Here is a 20573-nt window from a genome sequence, read left to right on the forward strand (position 1 = left end):
GCGTTGCGTGTGCTCGCGCACAACATCTGTTACTGGCTCGTGGAAAGATCGTGCGCCACTTATTATAGACACTGAAATGCTTGGTTCACTATCCCTTCAAGGGGGATTCACCCGGTCGTTACTGAATGGAAACTATTGCTAGACAAACCTGAGTTTCAGGAATGCCCGAGAATGTCAATTCTTTCGGAGGTTCATTATGAAGGCGTAATGAAGATCGTACGGCTCTTAGATTTTTCGCAGAAGGCACTGTAGATATTTATTAAAATCTAGAAATATGACAGTTTTGACTGTTTTGTGCACATTTTCGGGGAATTTTCGAAATTAATGTTTCTTAGACGGAAAAACTGGCAAAACGTATAGTAGTACGCACTGCAGGTTTCTCTAACCTTAATTATGAGCCCATGGTGAGAAGGCTTCATATTGTAGTATTTGTGTATTTGCGTAAAAACATTTGACAGAACAGATTTGTTTTCCCTAAGTTCAACGAGCTGGCGATACCAGCATCAAATGCCCCAAACAAGAGCATTTGTTGTTTTCTTCTCGAGCTCGCCCCGCCGGCGGCTCGCGGCACGAGTCTCCAGCCAAAACCGGGTTGGCCCCTTGGTTTGTCCATCGCCGAGATTTCTCCGTCTGTGGTTATGCTGTCGGCTGCGCTGCACAATGAATGCGACCAATGAGAGGCAACAGATGTATAACATAGTGATGCCATGGCAACATGCAAACAGCAATGTCTCACCACCGCGCGCAGCGCTTCCAATTTCAAATTGGCGACGTGCGCGACCAAGAGCGTCGCTGTTGTCGGCCTTCCACGATTGGCCGAACGCTGACTATGACGTCAGAAAAGCATTTACCATCGACATAAATAAGAGGAATGAAAGAACTTTAACTTTGACGGTGTTGGCAGTGTTCCTTTGAGAGCGCAATAATTTCAAGCTTCCACCATGCTGTTTACAAACACCGTCGAACTTGTTGTTTGTAAGGATGTGACGTCACAAAGCAGAATCATAGGAGGGCGCCACTAAAAAATCTCGCCGCTATTAGACCGCAGATAATACTACGAGCTATGCAAGCCAATCTCGCGATAGGAGCATGCCATGACCTCGTGCTCTGCGGGCCCCCAGGCCAAACCGAAAATTCATACGTTCACAGTAGAGTACCTTGGTGTGTGTGTATGTGGGGGGGGGGGGGGGGGGGGGAATCGGTGGCCGAGTGGGCTGGCGCACACCAGCTTGGCGCACGTGGAGTCAAAGCTCGCGCTGCTGAGCCCCGGGATGATGGGTTCAATCTCCACCCCTTCCTGTTTCAATCTGGATGAGCTAAGGTGCCTTCATGTGCTCTTTGCTTCAGGTGGAGACATCTCACCATTTTGTTCCACAATTTTATTTTTATTTTTTGTTCAAACGCGCGTGATAGAGTGTGTCCCTACACGCGTTTGTGGCGCTGACTGTGCTATGGCAGAAAAAACAGAGAAAAAACAGCGAGTGCGCAGGCGAGCTGGTGGATGATGATCATGATGTAGAAAACCCGACACTGTGGTAAAAGCAGGGAAACTAGAGACGTTCTCTTCCCCTGTCTTTCTTCTTTGAATACATTTTAGCGCTCAAAAACAAGGACAAAGAGACGAGAAACAGACAGTACAGTGCGCTTGCTGTCTGTTTCTCGTCTTCTTGAGCGCACTGTGCTGTCTGTTTCTCGTCTCTTTGAGCGCACTGTGCTGTCTGTTTCTCGTCTGTTTGTCCTTGTTTTTTGAGCGCTAAAATGCATTCCAAGTTCCAAAACCAACTAGCCCAACAATCTACTCTACTGAAATTTATTTTTTCTTCGACCATGTTAAATTTTCAATTTTAAAGGGGGCTCTGAATTAACTCTAGCCCAACTGAAACAATTTGCGAAAAGGAGACGAGTTTTGGGTTATTAATAGCTAAAACTTTGCTTTTCGTCGCCTGATTAAAAACAGCGCGCTGGACAGAGCGCAGGATGCTATGCTTACTTATTCGCTTCAAACGAACCGTTGGGAGCATGATGCTGGAGCATGCACCAAAGGCACGCTCTCAAAAGTGCAAATTTCTTCATGCTGAATTTGACAGAACTTAATGAGGGTTGTAACTTCACTACAAAATAAATAATGCATAAACTCCAGTATGAGAAGTTCTCGCTAACATAAACAAACATGCCATCACGGACATGCCATGTCAAAACCGCTAAGTCGCTCTCCACTTTGCCCGCCCCTGCCGCGCGTGGTTCTTCAATCGAGGGAAGAAAGTGCAAAACTTGATAAAATAATATCTCAAAGCCCCTTGCTGTTTCGTGAATAGATTTGATTGGGTCAGGCTCTAATATTGACTGCCTCTAAAACAGCAATAATAAAAAAGATAAATTTACGTATTTTAATTACTTAACAAAAATGTTGCCACGGCTGTTCACCCATGTAATGTCCGCCGAGTCGCACGACGCACTAAAGTCTGCATCAACATGGCAGTGAGCCCCCAATTTTCTAAAAACCTGCTGATTAAAAATATCACCGCGTATAGCTGACATAATGTGAAAAACAGATGCTTCATTTCTCATTTCACTGCAGACCACGTGGTCCAAAAGTTCCCTGGGGAAACGACCGGCACTGTCAGAGCATACTTAGGTCGCAAATGCAACATGAACTTACGCCTAAAAAAGCACAAATAGAAAACTTAGCTACATTGTACGCCACGGAAAGTAGCATTATCTAACTTGTCAATAATTATTTTAGCCAGTCATTTCTATGTATTTACCAATTGAAAAATCTACTCTTATTGCAAAGATAGCTTTTATTTTCCCTGAACTGCATTTGTTACCTTCATTGAAGAATAAAAGTTCATTGTCAATAACTGGTAGAACTATTCGGAAGCTAGACGATCGAGGGCAATTGCACCAAGCGTTTGATGCTGCTGATGCAAAAGCATGCACATGACTTTGTTTTCAAAGTGCACTGTCAATTGCGTGCTGCCTCATTGGTTAGTAGACAAATTACGTTTGCAGGGTTTTGCAGTGTTGTTGTAATGCAGGTGTCAGCGCACTATACGCTGTTTCCGATACCTGCATCCACAGCGAGCAAAAGGACAGGAGGCAAAGGAAACCACGGCTAATAATGGGGACATAAGATGCTCCACCTTGCATAGTCGCATGCAGCGCAAATAAACATCTGAACCGCATAAGCGAAGTGGTGTTATAAAGGGAAGCTCGCTCTGAAATTAACTGGAGAAATCGGCGCCGTCACGTAACAACCTCAAGCTCTCACCGAAAGTTTTTCGTGGTGTAGATTTATCTTGCAAAACTCCAATAGATCTCAATTCCCGTAAAAATAGCTTGAAAATTGCAACAACAAACACGCCAACACAGTCGATTGAGAGTTCCACACTGTAAAAAATCGACGTAAATTTTACGTGTCTTTCCCTCGCCAAAAAAAAAAAAAGACGGGCACGCTCATTGTTTCAAAATACAAGGTTGCCCTCATTATTTAATTGCCGCGAAATCCGCGCCTTCCAGAAAGGCCGAAATCCCAGGAGTGCAAGCATGCGCAGATGAATCAGAAAGGCCTATGCGACGAAGGAGAAATTGCATGTGATAGTTTCTGTATTACACTGAAAAAGAAAACTTAAAAGTTTAGATAAAACCTAAGACTGAATAAATTTTTGTTGATTTTTACAAAATAATATAGTGACATTAATATTATTATTATACATTGGCCTGCTTAGTTTTGTCTTCTAAAAAAAACAAAAAAAAAATAAACATCTCTACGCGGCGAATGATGTTGATTGGGGCGAAACTCTGGTGGTGCTGATGACACTGATTTTATTGTTCATAGGTAGTAGTGATGGTGCTGATTTTTTTTCTTGCTTATTGGTGGTGCTGGGTTCCGGGTTGCGTTTCGACCTCATTCTTACCGCTGTATGGTCGGTGAAATGCAGAGCCAGTGGTTCTTCTAGCGGATCACCTTGGATCCGCTAGAAGCCGTGGGAACGCATCTCCACCACTTAAGTCAACGGTCCATGTCAGAAAGAGAATGTGTGGTATGGAACGTGGTTATGTACGCATTTGAGCATTTGACCGCAGCGCCCTCTCGTCTGTAAACGTTCAGCCAATGCATGCAAAGTTTAACGCGATTATATACGCATCTGACCGTAGTGCCCTCTCCTCTATAGACGTTGAGCGGCTACATGAAACGTTTCATCCAATAAAAAAAAACCCAGCTCTTGAGTTACTACCACATCTCAGAGTCCCCCACTCGTCCCACAGTCGTGGCCGAGTGGTTAAGGCGATGAACTAGAAATCAGGGTGTCGAACCGGAACCGAACCGAACCGAAAGCCGGAACATAACCGTTATTCTTAGCCGAACCGGAACTGAACCGAACCGAAATCTTCGCCGCCATCTTAAAACTGAACCGGAACCGAACCGAACAAAAATATACCGGTAACCGGTTCAAAACGGTTCAAGGTAATTTCTTTTTTCTTTCTTGTTAGTATCGCACATTGAAAATATGGGAATAAAAAATTGGCTGCTGTATTTCAATTTATTAATCAAATCGTCATATACAGAATTGCGATGCATGCTAAACTGTGGGTTTTCGTGGCGTTTTTGTATTGGCACTATGATTAACCATGTGTCACGTTGTCACGTGACGTCATGGTGTCAATACATGCTGTCAAGTGATGTCACGTGAACCCGTGACGTCACGTGACTCACTGCGTTAAATCGATTTAATTTAAGGAAATCACTGAATGCATTAACCTTGCTGACAGCGGGACGTAACATGACATCACGATTTTGCGGCCAGAGTCAGGTGACACCGTGACGTAAGCGATTTTCATAACCCCGAGTCAAGTGCTCGGGTTCATGACAATCAGCATCGGCAAACATTCGGGTAACGGCTCATGTCAATTAAACATGAAAATATTTCAGCTCTAACAATATATGTAGCTCAGCCCGAGCTTTTGCTTTCCAAACCCTAGCGCAGTGGTTCTCGAATGGGGGTCGGCGAAGGCATTTTAGTGGTCCGCGAAGCTCTGCCTCATCAGTCAAGCCCGGCAATAAAAGTTTTATTTTTTTCAAATTGAGAAGAAGCGTTTCAATTTTCGGTTGAGTTTTCTCTTGTGTATTTTAATGAGGGTGGTCCACTTCACACAGCCCCAAGTTATATCCCTTGATTAAATCATTATCATATTTAACCTATATCTTTACCTTCCCCTGACCACGAACAAGGTCCTCCATCATCTCCGCCGACCTACAAGGGGGCCCCCAAACATCAACGGTTGAGAACCACTGCCCTGAGGCATGACTATGGTGAACACTGACGGTATCTAATTAGCGTCAGATCACGCGTCTGGTTGTTCAAATTACGAGTTGAGGAGGGAATCGACAGCTCTCTTTTTCCTTTATTTTTTCTGCATCTGCTATTAGGGTAAACCTAATGGATGTTTTCGCAGGCTATCAACGCCAGGGGTTACTTCTTAACAGTATTTATTGAAAGCAGGAAAAAATGTTGCAGGACCAATTTTACATCATTGAAGCACCAAACATTTTTTTGTTGTTGCTGAACTGACCGAAAGATGTCCCCGCAGATAGAAGTATTGAAATGACTAAATGCGACTTATTAATAAGACCTAGAACTACATGTGTACGGAAGGAATACCTAAAAAAAGATTTTAGTGACCTCTGAGTGACAGCGGAACGTTGGCAGTCGCTGTAAGTCTCACATGAGTGTCGTTCTCAAGTTATTGCCCAAGTTTCGACCCCTTCTGTATTTTGCATAAAGGAGCTATAAAACGATTTATATGCATCACTAAATACAACTCAACATCACTCTCTAACGTTAATAACTGATTGAACTTGGCTGTGTTCTTTTTTTCTAGGCAATGGCAGTCGCCAAAAATTAGAGAAATATAAGCATCGTGCACCCCTCAAGTCGGAACCAGAAGCGGACACGTGGCCTGGTGCCTATCTTATGCCGCCAACGTTAATCATACCGCCGCGCTGGGGTTTTAAAAGAAAAAAACGCGTGCTGGAGCTCCAGGCATTGCTTGAATTCGAATATTCCCGTCCCCGCAGTGGTTGGACTCGAGCCACTACGTAAGTGTCCGCCGAGGCATTGATTGTTACGAGCCGATGTACAGTGCTCACGCAATTGTCGAGTCCAATCTACGAGCCGCGCTCGACTGTCGTCAGGCGGGTGGTTTTGATCCAACTATTACGACATCAATCTTTGGGAAGGCAAGACAAAGAAATGGTCACGTTTTATTGTCGCAACTTCACTGCGACAAAAAAAGCTTCTGAATCAGTGGCGGCCTGTGCGAGTATACTTGGGCCAGACTAGGACCATGCAGTACACCTCGAAAACGTCATGAACATTGCAACTCCATATCGTTTTATGAGCCCTTTAAACTTCACAGGGTGCAAAATAAAAGCAATGAAGGGTTGCTGTTAATAAGTGACCAATAAAATTTTCGAATTAGCACACACAAACGCAGGAGGCAATCCCTCAGCAATACTTTCACCCTTTCCACTCTGGTGATAAAGGAAGACCAGCGAAGCTGTACTGTGGAGAAAATGAAGTAAGGGCCGGCCGCAAGTGGGCAAACCAGAGTGGAAAGGCTAGAGAGGTTGCCGCCATCTATGCGCGGCGGCGGCAACCAGACAACCGGCACGCCGGTTGTCTGGTTGCCGTCTTCATTTATAGATGTCGGTAGCTGTCCAAAATTTAGTTTAATCATTTGCTTGCTGGTGGACACGATACTGGGGAAACTAGCCTTTAACAGCTCCGCTGTAAAAAGAAGTGTGTGTGTCTGTGTGTGTGTGGGTGGGTGTGCGCGCGCGCGTGCGTGTGTGTGTGGTGGGAGAGGGGGGGTTAGTTTTAAAAATATACTGTGTTCTAAAGGTTCCTTTTCCCTGCATCTTTGGCGCAGACCAAAAAGCGTGGCCCCGGAAACCACTTTGTTTGCAAAAACACTCTTGCCAAAAAGCACGTTTTTGTCGTGCCAGACGCTCGCGCCGTTCCTCACGATGATGTACTAAGAATAATAATACGTGCCGTTCAAATCCTTGGCTTTCACTGAGTTTGAACCTCCTGCAGCGTGCATTTTGCACCATCGAATTTGATTTTCTCAGCAAGAAGAAATCACAATGACCACAAGCAGATAGGGTGATGACGTCACGTGCATACGATGCTAAAGGTGTATCCACACGACGGACCGGGCCGCGGACCGATCGATCACGTGATGCGCGGCCCGCGGGCCGCCCGGCTGCAATGGGCATCCATACGGCGGACCAAAAGAGCAGACGACAGAACGAACGGGCCGGTCTAACCGTCGACCTCACAACTCCGCCAAACGCATGCAGCGAGCTGCTTTGAGGCTATTTGTAAGGAGCCAAGATAGAGGTTGAACGAAAGAGACCTTTGGCCGCGGTGGCCCTGGCGTTGACTATTGAGGACGAGGAGGACTTAAGTGAACCCCAAAAGGGCATACAACTATCGTCCCACAGAGCGTGAATTGCTCCACGAGCGCGGTGAAGTAAAAAGTTGCATCGTCGCACCATGCCGTCATCGTCGCACAACAAAAGGTTGGTCTTCTTCGTCTTCAACAGTTGGCGCCAGAAGAAAACGACTTTGGATTTGGATTCCAATCCAAACAGCAAAAGTCAGCTTGTTGCCAGACAGCGCTTCAATTATACTAAAAACACCGTGGTCCGCCGCCAAGGTCCAGGCGAGAAAAGTCGCTTGGCATTTCTCAGAAGCGCGGGCCGCGGACCGCCGTCGGACCTCGAAAAGCGGTGACGTAAGATCACGTGATGCGCGGCCCGCGGACCGAAACAGCGATTTGGTCCGTCGTGTGGATATACGTCAAGCAGTTCAGCTTTATTGGTAAAATGTGATGTTCTCAACACTAGCAATATATGCCCTAATTGTAAAGTTGCGCAGTATTTATAGCAGTCTCGCGATGATATATGGCAGCCTAGAGAAATGTTAGAGCGCATGACTATTCAAGCAGCATGTTGTAAAGTGAGGGCCAAAACAAGTGCAGGTAAAACCTAATATAACAGTAGCCTCCAGAGGCAGTATCTTTAGGAGTGCATCCAGTACTAATTTCTGCAGCACACTGGCACATGCGGAGAAGCGCACTGAACAAAGGAAACCCATCGCAATGGTGACTTTGCGAGCGCTTTGAAAGCTTTGAATGGCATAAACGACTTTATTTTTGCGAGCTATATATTTCTTTCATTTTATAAAGTGTTAGTGTTGGGAATACTTTCTAGGTACAAAATTTCGCATTCAGGAGTAATGTTCAATGCATTCGTATCCATGGGGTTGCTTTCTTTACATGACCAATTTTGAGCAATTTCGATAAACTCGCAAAAACTAAGCCTTCGAAATAATTAAGTTGTTTACATTAGTACTATTAATCTTGAAACCACTACCGAATACCGTATCATACTAAACTTCTAAAATAAAATTTTATTATAGCACAGCATTGAAATTGGCCATTCTCGGATGTTTTCCCCTGTGGCCGTCATCAATGCATATGTGCTTAAAATATAGAAACTGTTCTGTTCTTTTTTTCCTTTCTTTATGGTGCCTACGATTCGGTAATAAATGTTGTGCACTGCAATGAATACTATTACCTGTAGCATATAGCCCTGGTCACGCAAAGGAGGCACACCACCAATGTCGGACATATCAGGCTCTCTGAAATGATATTGTCCGGTTTTCCTCACCCTTGTGTCAGGATGAGGTTTTTACTATCTTGCCTTCCTCACATAGTGATCCTTTGAGCGAGTTATGCGATGTTATATCATAGGGTGGCTTAGGGTAATTTTCTCTTCTCTTTTTACGCAGGATGGAATGGCACACCATCATAACAAAGGAGAGTGTACAGTGAGGCAGGCTCGGGAACTTGATTAAAGTGATAAGTAGGATTTCAATTGCTCTCTTATCAATTACGCGAAGAACACTGATCATAATGTTTCTATGCTACACATACATGCTTTCAGTTGAAAAATGCAATGCTCCTCTTCTTTACGGCTTTTCTAACACAGTTTCAGAAGCCGCTGGTACGACATTTTCAGGAGGAATGTTTGGAAATAGAGCTGCCAATGATTTCCTCGTAATTTCACCTACGTAGCCGCCAATCAAAATAACGACTCTCCCAGTCAATGTTGGATAGCGGCAGTACATTATTTTCACGAGGGAAGATTTGGAAATGATTTAATTGACATTTTCACGTCTATGCTCGCAACTTAACAATGCGGTGCCTTTTTATAGAACTTTCCCCGCGTAATTTCATAACATGGTTGTAAGTTATTTTGACGATAAATGTTTGGAAATAGAGCTGCCAAGGACTTTCCTTGTAAATTTCCTGACTCATTTTTAATAGCGCGTCTCCCAATGGTGGCGCCTCTGCATTATCATCATCAATTAAGTTGTCCACGGCGATTCTTAACATTTCACGAGAATGGAGCTTAATGTCATAAAATTTCACAAGTTGTAATCCAGCCGTTCAAAGAAACACTTTTGAAAAGCCAGCTTTTTAAATGCAGGCGCCGATTTTTTTTGGCCAATTTTAGACTGTTCTTTCCATTCAGAACTCCCGGCATACACGGCGTCCCAGATAACTTGCATCATACTTAAAAGAAAACACCCCAGCGCTCTGCAGGAGTGAAATCAACTGTCGTTAGCAAGCGTCTTGAGAGAGTGCACGGATTTTCTTAATGCGCCTGGTTATCTAAATTACTAAGATTAGTCAGCTAGCCTTTCAAATATTCTTTTAAGGGTCAAGATGTCAATTGTAAAGTTGCAGGGCGCATTGAGAAACATCCAAATAAAGTGTTTGCAACATAATACGTTTTCGTGCTTTTTTCCGGCCTTCAAAGAACGCCCATTCTCGGCGCACCCGCGCGCCGGGATTGGGGAAGCGAGTTGTCACGCTGTATTCTTTGTACTTCGCGGGCGTACTTTGAAAAACGGTCTGTTGGGACGCCGTCTGCTTTTGTGTGCTATCAACAATCCGCTCTCCAAAGACGTTGCTATGCCGACAATTATCGCGTTCATTTAGGCTTAGGAGTGCCCAGAATCGAAACACTATCTAAAAAATGCGGCGATGTCATTGCCCATGCTTTGCGGTTTAAGTGAAATAGGACAAAGCGAAAGCCTCCTGCACCATTCGTTGCTGACTAACGCGCCCAATATTGCAACCACAACGACATATTAGTTCCAAAGCGAGCCGTGCTCATTCACTGGGGCACCGCCATGTTTCCCCGCATCCCCACCGAGCCCAGTCACGTGATATCAAAATCCCTCTCCAAGGTACTGCGGCTAACTTTAGCCGCGGTTAGCGCTTCGAGCAAACGGGCCCTGATGTGTCTCCTGCTTCCCACACTGACACGAACCTCTCCAACCTGATATGTACATACCTCTATTCTCTTTTATGAGTGAGAAGTGACCCAAGAAATTCGTTTCGATACACATCAAAAATTGATTAATTGATTTAGATGCTACCGCGGTCCTGGACAGCGCATTTTATTATATGATGACTCTAAGAAAACAAAGGGAGTTTAAGACAATAATAAGGTGCGTTATAATCTAACGGCTTTATAAAGATGAACCTGAACTACGCATTATATCAACTATCGTCCCACTTGTTTGCTTTTAAAGGAACAGATGCAAAAACGCTTTGCACATATCTAAAAATGACTAACAAGTTCGTCAAGAACCACGCACCTGCAGTTCAATAAGGGGGAGTGGAGATCCAGCGCCCTTCACGAGTCCAATGATAGCCAGGGTCGGGTGTTCCAAGCCGGGCGGGAAGACGTGCTTGTAAAGTTGTACCTGCTTGTCAACAACCGGCATCACGTCCTCGGAGAGCATGGGGAACTTGATCTGGTAACCCGTGGCCAGAATGACGGCGTCTAACTTTGTCACCTGTGCACGGGTGTTCATATTGTCTTAAAAAAAGTAAAAGCCGTTTACAACTCCCAGTAACGCCGAAAGAGAGCGCAGCTCTTGATAAGGAAGAGGGAAAGGTACTGAGGGTCACGTGTTCTCGAGAGGGGGGGGCGGTGGAGTCACGTGACGTCGCGGGGGGGGTCCCTCCCCCCCCCCCCCGAGGTCACGGGACCCCTCCCCGGTGGAGGGGTCACGTGACCCCTTCCCCCCTCCCCCGAGGTCACGTAACCTTGGGGGAGGGGGTCCACGTGGAGGGGTCACAGGGAGGGGGATCACGTGACCTGGGGGGTTTCACATCACCTCGGGGGGTGTCATGTGACCCCCAGAGAAATTTTTGCGCTAGATTTAGTCAAGAATTTTCTCCGCTAGATTTAGCGGGGAAATGTTTCCATTAGATTTAGCGGGGAAACTTTTCCGCTAAATCTAGCAGGGAAATTTTTCCGCTAGATTAAGCGGGGAAATTTTTTCGCTAGATTTAGCGGAGAAAATTTTCCGCTAGATTTAGCGGGGAAATGGGTCCGCTAGATTTAGTTGGGAAATTTTTCCGCTAGATTTAGCGGGGAAATTTTTCCGCTGAATATAGCGGGGAAATTTACCCTTGATGCACCGCCCGGCTACGCCGACGGTGACGGCGACGGCGACGCCGCTCAAGCCGGAAACGGGCGCCAGCTGCGGTCTAAAAGCTCACCCCACTAAGCTCATGAATCTTGCATCTACTGAGTGTTAATTAAAATGATATGTATACAGTCTTTTGCCTGAGTGACTTGCATTTCTCCTCATTTTATTGAAGACTAGTTTATCAAAACTTTGATCAAACCATTTTCTGTCTAAATAATAAAATTCAAGAACCTTTGTGCTTAGTATCTATGATTGCAGCGATGAGCAACAAATTCGCAATCGATTACTTTATATCCTTTTAGTAAAATCACCACAAAAGATATTACGAGTACCTAAATTTGTTTGGTCAGTCCAAAAACGATAAATATCAAAAGTTTCTGTTCGCTTACTTCTCGATCGTTGCTCTACTCGGTTGTATGTTTTGTAGTTGATTGCTTTCATACTGCTATTGTATACTTTTCTCTTTTGACCCCAGGTACCGACTGTAAGAGGCGGACTTAATTTGCTATTACAAATCTTTTTTGCTTCCCACATACTCTTTCGGACAAATTATGGCCTATGTTTCTTCATCAGAATCAAATAATCAAAGATATTGGCAGCATTCCTCAATGCCCTGAAGTTACAAAGCTGCCTCTACTTTGATGCTTTTCAGCGAAAACTTTCAATGCGCCCATCAGTGTCCGTTTTAACCTTACCTCCTTGTCATTCTCGAAGAGGACGCCGTCCTCCGCAAACTCGACCACGTTCCTCTTGAGGATGACGATGCCACTCAAGATCAGGGATGGCAGCACGTCGCTCATGCTAATACGCTGGCTGTTTACGCGGTTCTTGGGTCGGAGACCATAGGCCTCGTGGCTGAAGTAGTTATTGAACCGAGCTTCCGATTTTTCGAGGTTCATGCATGTAGGCAAAAGGCGTTTCCTGAAGTCCATCGCTCTTGTTGATAGAGCTGCGTCATGCGGCATGCCGTTTGGCCCAAGCCTCTTCAACATCCAAACTCCCCCTCTTGATGACAGGTAGACCTGCAGCACACGAAAAGGGTTTTTATAATAATTAACAATAGGCGCTGTTTATTGGTTATTACGCTGAATCGCTAGGTTTTCTACCGCAGTCGTTAAAGCACAAACGAACTCTCATGGCAAAGAACATTTGTCACGTTTACGTTAATAGTGATGGAGATCCTGTCACCTCTGCTCTATACTCCCCCTCCCCCCCCCCCCCCCCCCCTTTGCTTAGTCAAACAATCGTCGCCCCCTCTCCAGAAAGAAAGGATAGGTGTGAGAAGTGAAGAAAGACATTATTTTTAAATAAATAAAAAATCTCGCCTACATCAGTTATCGAAAATTTCATATGCAAAAAGGACACAAATTGTTTCAAATTCTGATCCCCAGAGTCCCTCCCAGCAAGTTTTATTTGATTCCCATTTGCGGGTTGTTGTTGAGCTAATTGCTTTAGAGTTGTAAATGAGGAAAAATAAATTTTGTCGCTACATAAAAGGAACATATAAGGAAGACGCTGAAGACACATTTGTCAACTTCTTCCCTTGGTGTTTCGTGATACTTCAGCCGCCTACATTAACACACCCCGGCATGTGTTACAATGAGTTACGTCGGCACGCGCTTTTCAGTAAACGGCGTAGAGCTTCATGAGTATACAGTGAAGAGCTGCGATAAGTTTTGTGACAGTCTAGCCGTGGGTTGATTTCGAAAATCAAAAGAAAGCTATTGTATGATGCAGATTTTGTGTATTGCAAAGAACTATGTTGGCGAGAGTTCTCGGGCAATGGAGGACTAGGAGGACCAATCTAACTCAAGATTATTGGATGCTCGTGCACCACGTAGGCCAGAAAGCACAACTTGTAGCTTGGCGAGATCTGTGCGCGAGGCCAGGGCTGACAAAGAAAAACGCGAATCGAGCGTGGTCCGTCTTTGGCGAGAACAAATTGTCATGTGAGTAGCGCGTACTGCTGTAGTTTTTTCAGTGTTTTGTTGGCTGCTCTGAATGCGAGTCGCCTTTACTTACTATGCCATATCTCACTGGGAGTTTGCCTAAATAGAGATAGCAGTGATGAACCTGATGACTCCCCCTCCTTTTTCACCGAAATTCTTTGGTCACCGTAACCCTGGAATCTCTGTGAATCCAATAATGAATCCTTTGGGCATAAAATGAAATAATATGACCTGACCGATATCAGCAAGAGGAAGTTAAGACGGCCGGCTAAAAGATTTTATCTCCTTGCGAAGGTGAGTTGGAATAAAGTGGTTTGAAAATCGCTTGTACAAGAGTCCCTGAAAGAAACAGCCTCACGCGACTTAAACTTTTAGGACTAAGTGACTTAAAAACAAAGAAACCCAGGAATCTCTTCTTGATTCCTTTGGATTCAGAGTTATATCGTGCCCTTCTGTCGCTCTGGAGGAGAGAACACTGAATGACCTTCCTGTCCTTATAATTTTCTCAGCTACGGGAGTTGCCAGCACTCAGTACACCAGTTGGCTCTGGCGAGGCGACAAGACCGCAAGCGCTAGGTGATTTGTTCATGTCAGCATTACAGGGGGCGGTGCGCTGCACAACATTCGAGGGGGGATCTACACTCTTTTCGGATACTTTATGCCCAAAATTACTGCTACTAAATTTGCCAGTGCGTAATTTATAGCTAAATGCGCTGCTGGATGTTCAGTGCGTTCTATTTTTTTTTTGTTTGTTTGTTTTACTTGAGGCACACGAATTATAAAATTGAAGTTCGAATCCCTACTGAAAAAAACCATTTGGCGCCTGTATGAAAATGAACGCGTCCATACCGGTAACAGTTTAGCCATACCGGTCACCAGTTTGCCAAAGGGGTCGCCCGTATGGCTCAAAGGGGTCCCCCGTATGAGCCATAACGGTCACCTATTTGGGCAAACTGGTCACTTCTTTCGCAAACGGGTCACTTGTCGGGGCAAATGGGCGACTCGTTTGGGCAAAGTTGTCGCACGTTTGCTCAAACCGGTGAACATGTTGCACAAGCGGGTGACCGGACCGTCAAACTGTACCGGTTTAATCAAACGGCTCTCGGGAGCCCGTTTGATATTGAACGTACAGATCGGCGGCCTGGGCACACCTAGCTGTTTGAGCCGTGGCAGCCAATGTTTCCGGAAGGCTGGCTGGTTTCAGATCGTCAGCGTAATGCAAGTAATTGTATTTATATTTTAAGTGCACTGATGTGCGCTTATACTGCAACTAAAACGAACACATTTTTTTTTTTTTTTTTTTTGCGTAAACGCGCGACGTTGGTGAGCCGATATTTTTGACAGAACTTTAAAACTTTGCCCATCTTTTTTGCCTCAATTTTCTTATTCAGCTCGAATCTCTCTCGCAGAAGACGCGACCGCATGAAAGAATGTACTTCTAGAGTCTGTTTCACTTCATTTCAAGATGCAGCGAAGGTAGCGCGAACACGTGCCTGCAAGAACATTGAGCATTGCGAGAGCACGCCCGCCGTTGCAGCAGTCAAATTACGAGCTCGTGCTGGGGGCTTTTTTGGCTCGGGCGCAAGCCGAGCCCATAGCCGACGCCACTTGCAGCGAGCGTGCTGAAATGCGCGCGTTTCGCCTGCTTTCCATGGCTGCAAAGGCGACGTCCAGTGGCAACTCCAAGAGAGAAGAAAAGCGCGTGTACAGCGGTCCGTACACCCTTCTCCCCTATAGTCGGTTACAAGTCAAGAAGGTAGCGGCAAAAGCCCCTCAAAGGGAATCTTGTATTCCTCCGCCACCAATCACGTCCCGTTGTTTCCGTGACGTCACGACCTGCCCGAACCAATCTTGTTCTGGCAAATGAATATTTTCAACATGGCTGCCGGGCAGATTTTCTACGACTCGAGTATCTTGCAGCAATTATTCTGTTTTTAATGCGGTTTTTCACTTACCCGAGCATACGTCGCTAAGTCGTAACCGCGTCCACTTTTATTCGCAATAGGTTCTGCGCGACAGCGTGAGAATCCAGCGATAGCATTGCCATCGAAAATTTTCGATGCGGGAGTAAGGCCTAGCATCGTACATACGTCGAACGCCGTCTGCTTCTGTGCCTCGGGTTGCGCCTCAACATCGTGAAGGCATCGGCTTTTCTTCGCAGTGGTTTCCGTGGAGCGACGTTAAAATGCAGCGGTCACCAAACTCTTCTTTATAAGTGTGGGCTGTGCGGGAGGGGCATAAGTGAACCGCGAACACAGTAAGTGTCTTTACCCAATTTCGACCGTACCTTTGCTGGCGTTAATAAATAGTCTGTCTACTGAAATGACGCTTTCGAAGCAGTATGCATTCATCTTTGAAACGTGGCGTCCTTTTCAAGTTTCCGCGTCGCAATCGGCTGCACGGTAATCTATGATTGCGATAGTACCCGCGGGTACACCCTCGTTCGCAATAATGAGCTGTTACATACAGGTGGCACACAAATGATAAAGCCAGTGATGCGTATGTTACAAACATTCAATTGATATTGTTTTGGACGTTAAGAGGCTGATGTCTTCTTTTGGAAGAAATACCAGAGAATTTGAGGGAAGCAGATTCGGTTCTCTCAAATGCTTCCGAACATTCTGTTTGCTCTCGAGGCGCTCTCAGTCGTATGTTTATGCTTCGAAACCCGGATACGTGACGCCTGTACCTCCGCTCGCTTTGCGTCGCGGCCTGAGGTATTACCGGTAAACACGCACCAATTTTTCCAATTTACTTAAGAAGGAAAATGTGTTCACAATACTGGATAGCAGCGTTGGTTTAATAATTTGTAAAAGATGAAAAGTATGGTCAATAAAAATTGATTTCAAGGGCAGCTTCCTGCTTCATGAATTGTGGCTTTCTTATATGCGAAATATTTGTTTAAATCAAGAATTGAAAACATACCGAATACTCTTGATCTTGGTCCGAATGCAGGTGGCAGAATGATTTGTCTTTATATAACAATAAAATCAACAATGTTTGAATCAAGCAGCAGCTCAAACCGCCTAATTGCATTTCTGATGTACGTTTATCTCTGGATCATACCAGGCCGTAGCCGCGAACGAGCTCTTCAGAATCTGCCATTGTCTTTCTGGTCTACCTTGGCAAAGACAGACTCGTGTAAAATCATTGAGCTTCTTGGAGGCAACCTTGCAGTCCTCATTGTCAGAGCCTCCATGGAACCATTGGAAAGAAGGGTCCCTGTTGTTTCATCGACACGTTTCATCAACTTTTTACGACTCGTTTCATTGATACTGCCACACTGTGCTGTGAAGTTTCATCGACACGAAAATTTCACGCTGTAGGAACATTTTGTTGTGCGTTTATCACTGAAGCACATATTAAACTATCCGACCGACCCAGTTCACGACGCTTTGCGGCGACAGTCTCCAGCAGTTCATTAGAAAGATGTGGACCCACCCAGCCCACCCGTACATGCCGCTTCGCAGCAGCGTGTAAGGGTGGTCGTGCCCCCGTGCATGTACCCGTACCCTTGCTCACCAACTAAGCAGCGCACCCCTAACCAAACCAAGATCTTGTCGACGAAACATAGCAAGATATGTCGATGCTCGTTATTGTTATTCTCAGAGTGGCCTCGGACGTGTGGATGGCCACTAACGTCCAGTTTATGCTTCAAAACAGGTCACTGGCAGTTAGAGTTAGCTGCCCGCAGCGCTGATGCTCGTTATTGTTATTCTCAGAGTGGCCTCGGACGTGTGGATGGCCACTAACGTCCAGTTTATGCTTCGAAACAGGTCACTGGCAGTTAGAGTTAGCTGCCCGCAGCGCTGATGCACGTTATTGTTATTCTCAGAGTGGCCTCGGACGTGTGGATGGCCACTAACGTCCAGTTTATGCTTCGAAACAGGTCACTGGCAGTTAGAGTTAGCTGCCCGCAGCGCTGATGCACGTTATTGTTATTCTCAGAGTGGCCTCGGACGTGTGGATGGCCACTAACGTCCAGTTTATGCTTCGAAACAGGTCACTGGCAGTTAGAGTTAGCTGCCCGCAGCGCTGATGCACGTTATTGTTATTCTCAGAGTGGCCTCGGACGTGTGGATGGCCACTGACGTCCAGTTTATGCTTCGAAACAGGTCACTGGCAGTTAGAGTTAGCTGCCCGCAGCACTGATGCACGTTATTGTTATTCTCAGAGTGGCCTCGGACGTGTGGATGGCCACTGCCGTCCAGTTTATGCTTCGAAACAGGTCACTGGCAGTTAGAGTTAGCTGCCCGCAGCGCTGATGCACGTTATTGTTATTCTCAGAGTGGCCTCGGTCGTGTGGATGGCCACTGACGTCCAGTTTATGCTTCGAAACAGGTCACTGGCAGTTAGAGTTAGCTGCCCGCAGCGCTGATGCACGTTATTGTTATTCTCAGAGTGGCCTCGGTCGTGTGGATGGCCACTGACGTCCAGTTTATGCTTCGAAACAGGTCACTGGCAGTTAGAGTTAGCTGCCCGCAGCGCTCATGCACGTTATTGTTATTCTCAGAGTGGCCTCGGACGTGTGGATGGCCACTGACGTCCAGTTTATGCTTCGAAACAGGTCACTGGCAGTTAGAGTTAGCTGCCCGCAGCGCTGATGCACGTTATTGTTATTCTCAGAGTGGCCTCGGTCGTGTGGATGGCCACTGGCGTCCAGTTTATGCTTCGAAACAGGTCATTGGCAGTTAGAGTTAGCTGCCCGCAGCGCTGATGCACATTATTGTTATTCTCAGAGTGGCCTCGGTCGTGTGGATGGCCACTGACGTCCAGTTTATGCTTCGAAACAGGTCACTGGCAGTTAGAGTTAGCTGCCCGCAGCGCTGATGCACGTTATTGTTATTCTCAGAGTGGCCTCGGTCGTGTGGATGGCCACTGACGTCCAGTTTATGCTTCGAAACAGGTCACTGGCACTAAGAGTTAGCTTCCCACAGTGCTGGCTCGCATTATTGTTGTTTTCAGAGGGGCCTCGGTCATGTGAATGACCATAGGCGTTCCCTTTAGACTTAGAAACAGAGTACTGGTACTGCGATTTCGCTCTCCACTGTGCTAACACACGGCTTTGTTATTCCCAGAAGCCTCAGTCACGTAAATGGCCACAGACGTCCCATTTATGCTTTAAAGCAGAGCACTGGCAGTGATATGTTGTGTCGTTTTTCTTAGACAAAAAAGAGCTTATTTGCAATCAAAATTCCATTTGCTGCGTAGCAAAGATCTTTAGACAGCGGGAAGGGTCAATATGGCATCTGATGTCTTTGCCGTAGATGGGCTGCAAACTTTTGTTTTCGTGAAGTTGAAATCTATACTGGTGATTTATGGCACAGTGCAATGTATAGACCAGCTTAGACATTATCGCAACAAAAATAAAAAAGTTTGTCTGGTGGCTGCATATCGAAATGCTATTCGGCAACGAGCAGAGAAGCATGACAACATGAGACACGGGAGGTTAGTGGTGGTCAAGAACAACAATCCGATCTTAAAGCAAATAAGTGGTCCTTAAAAGGACCGTTTTGTGTTCCGAGATGTTCCACGCTTGATGAAAGTAATCCCTGGAGAAGGGGAACAAGCTTAAGGCTTCGTCAAGCTTAAGGCTTGACGAAGCCTTAAGCTTCGTCAAGGGGCTCGACACCAGACAGGTCACTCTCGGATGGGGTGTCCTCTCCATCCAGCTGGATGACGATGGGCTGGATGTGGGCACTTGTGGCACCGCCTCGTGGGAACGTTGCTTCAATGTCAATAACGTGCCTGACAGCATTAATCCAGTTGTCAGTGGTGACCTTGTCAACTTCTTCGTTGAGGAGTCTCCCCACGTCGACAATCTTGAACGTCGTGTTTCGGGCAGCAACGCCGTTCTTGATCTGCGCCCATATCAGTTCAATGGGGTTGAACTCGCAGTGATACGGTGGGAGCCTGACCACAGTGCAGCCAGCTGTCTCGGCAGCAGTGTCCACACGATACTTTAGGTGCTGTGGCTTCACCAAGGCCACAATGTCGAGCAGCTGCTTCTTCACCATCTTGGGGTCCCATGAAATTTTCTTAGACGTCAGCCACTGTCGGATGTCGTCCTTCCGGGAACTCGTCGTCGGCACTGCTTCCAACCGCCGTGAATGGTAAGAAGCGTTGTCCATGACGATAACGCTTCCTGTCGGCCGTTTGTCGAGGACACCGTCGAACTACTTCTCGAAGCGGGCGCCATCCATCTCCTCGTGGTAATCACCGGTTTTTTGTCCACGGAACACGTCCAGGCAGCCGTCGACGAAGCCTTCATCGCTGCCGATGTGGGTGACAATAAGACGCTGGCCCTTCCCCGATGGCTGCTTGAGGCCAGTCGAGAGACCACGCATGAAGGCGTCGTGAGACGAGGCCACTGTCGTGTCTACCCACACCTTTGAGACAGTGTGCCCTGCTGTCACCCACGTCTCGTCCAAGTAGAAGATCTTCCGACCATCTTGTCGGTGACGTGCGATCTCATGCAGGTACTTCTGCTGCCAGGCGACTATGTCCTCTCGTTCAATCAACCGGGAGTTTCGTTCCCTCTTGTCATGCTCGAATCCGATGTCGTGGAGAAGGCGACGCACAGTCCAAGCCTTCAACGAGGAAAGTTCAGTGCTCGCGCAGAATTCGGCCGTTATCTTCTTGACCGTGGGGACCTCGTTCCGTCGAAAGAAACGGTGGACGCACGATCTTAGCGCGCACAACGTGAACTCGCCGTACCTGACTTTGCGCCGCCTCTTGCCTTCACTTGCTGGGCGCTTCCGAGAAGGTGTCACAACTTGTCCCTCGGTTTCTTTCGCCTGCTTCCTAATCTCGAGGACGGTGCGCACACCAACGCCAAGCAGCTTGCTGACTTTGATGCAGGACTCCTCCACAGTGAGGCCGGGCTGGCCGGGCTTGGCGGGCGGTTCGTGTCGCACCTGAACGTACGCGTTCATTATCAGCTGCCGTGCAGCTCGGTTGAGGACATCGCCGCTCTTATGCTTCTTGTAGAGGCGCCTTGGCGTAGGCGGCGAGGCTGCACCAGACTCTCTTGACGAAG

The 20573-nt window shown here is 46.5% G+C and overlaps 1 protein-coding gene across 1 annotated transcript in view; it reads right to left on the minus strand.

Annotated features, from left to right (window-relative positions):
• The window catches only part of LOC8053686 (flavin-containing monooxygenase 5-like), a 101013-nt gene that overhangs the window by 10620 nt on the left and 69820 nt on the right, over positions 1–20573 (minus strand). The window contains exons 3-4 of the mRNA XM_040210635.1: positions 12281–12607; positions 10743–10943 (exon numbers count right to left, since the gene is read on the minus strand). Of these exons, the coding sequence (XP_040066569.1) occupies positions 10743–10943; positions 12281–12607 (528 nt within the window). The remainder of the gene's footprint in view (positions 1–10742; positions 10944–12280; positions 12608–20573) is intronic.

The sequence above is a fragment of the Ixodes scapularis genome, unplaced genomic scaffold (genome assembly GCF_016920785.2).
Source record: "Ixodes scapularis isolate PalLabHiFi unplaced genomic scaffold, ASM1692078v2 PGA_scaffold7__128_contigs__length_106722199, whole genome shotgun sequence".
Lineage (NCBI taxonomy): Eukaryota > Metazoa > Arthropoda > Arachnida > Ixodida > Ixodidae > Ixodes > Ixodes scapularis.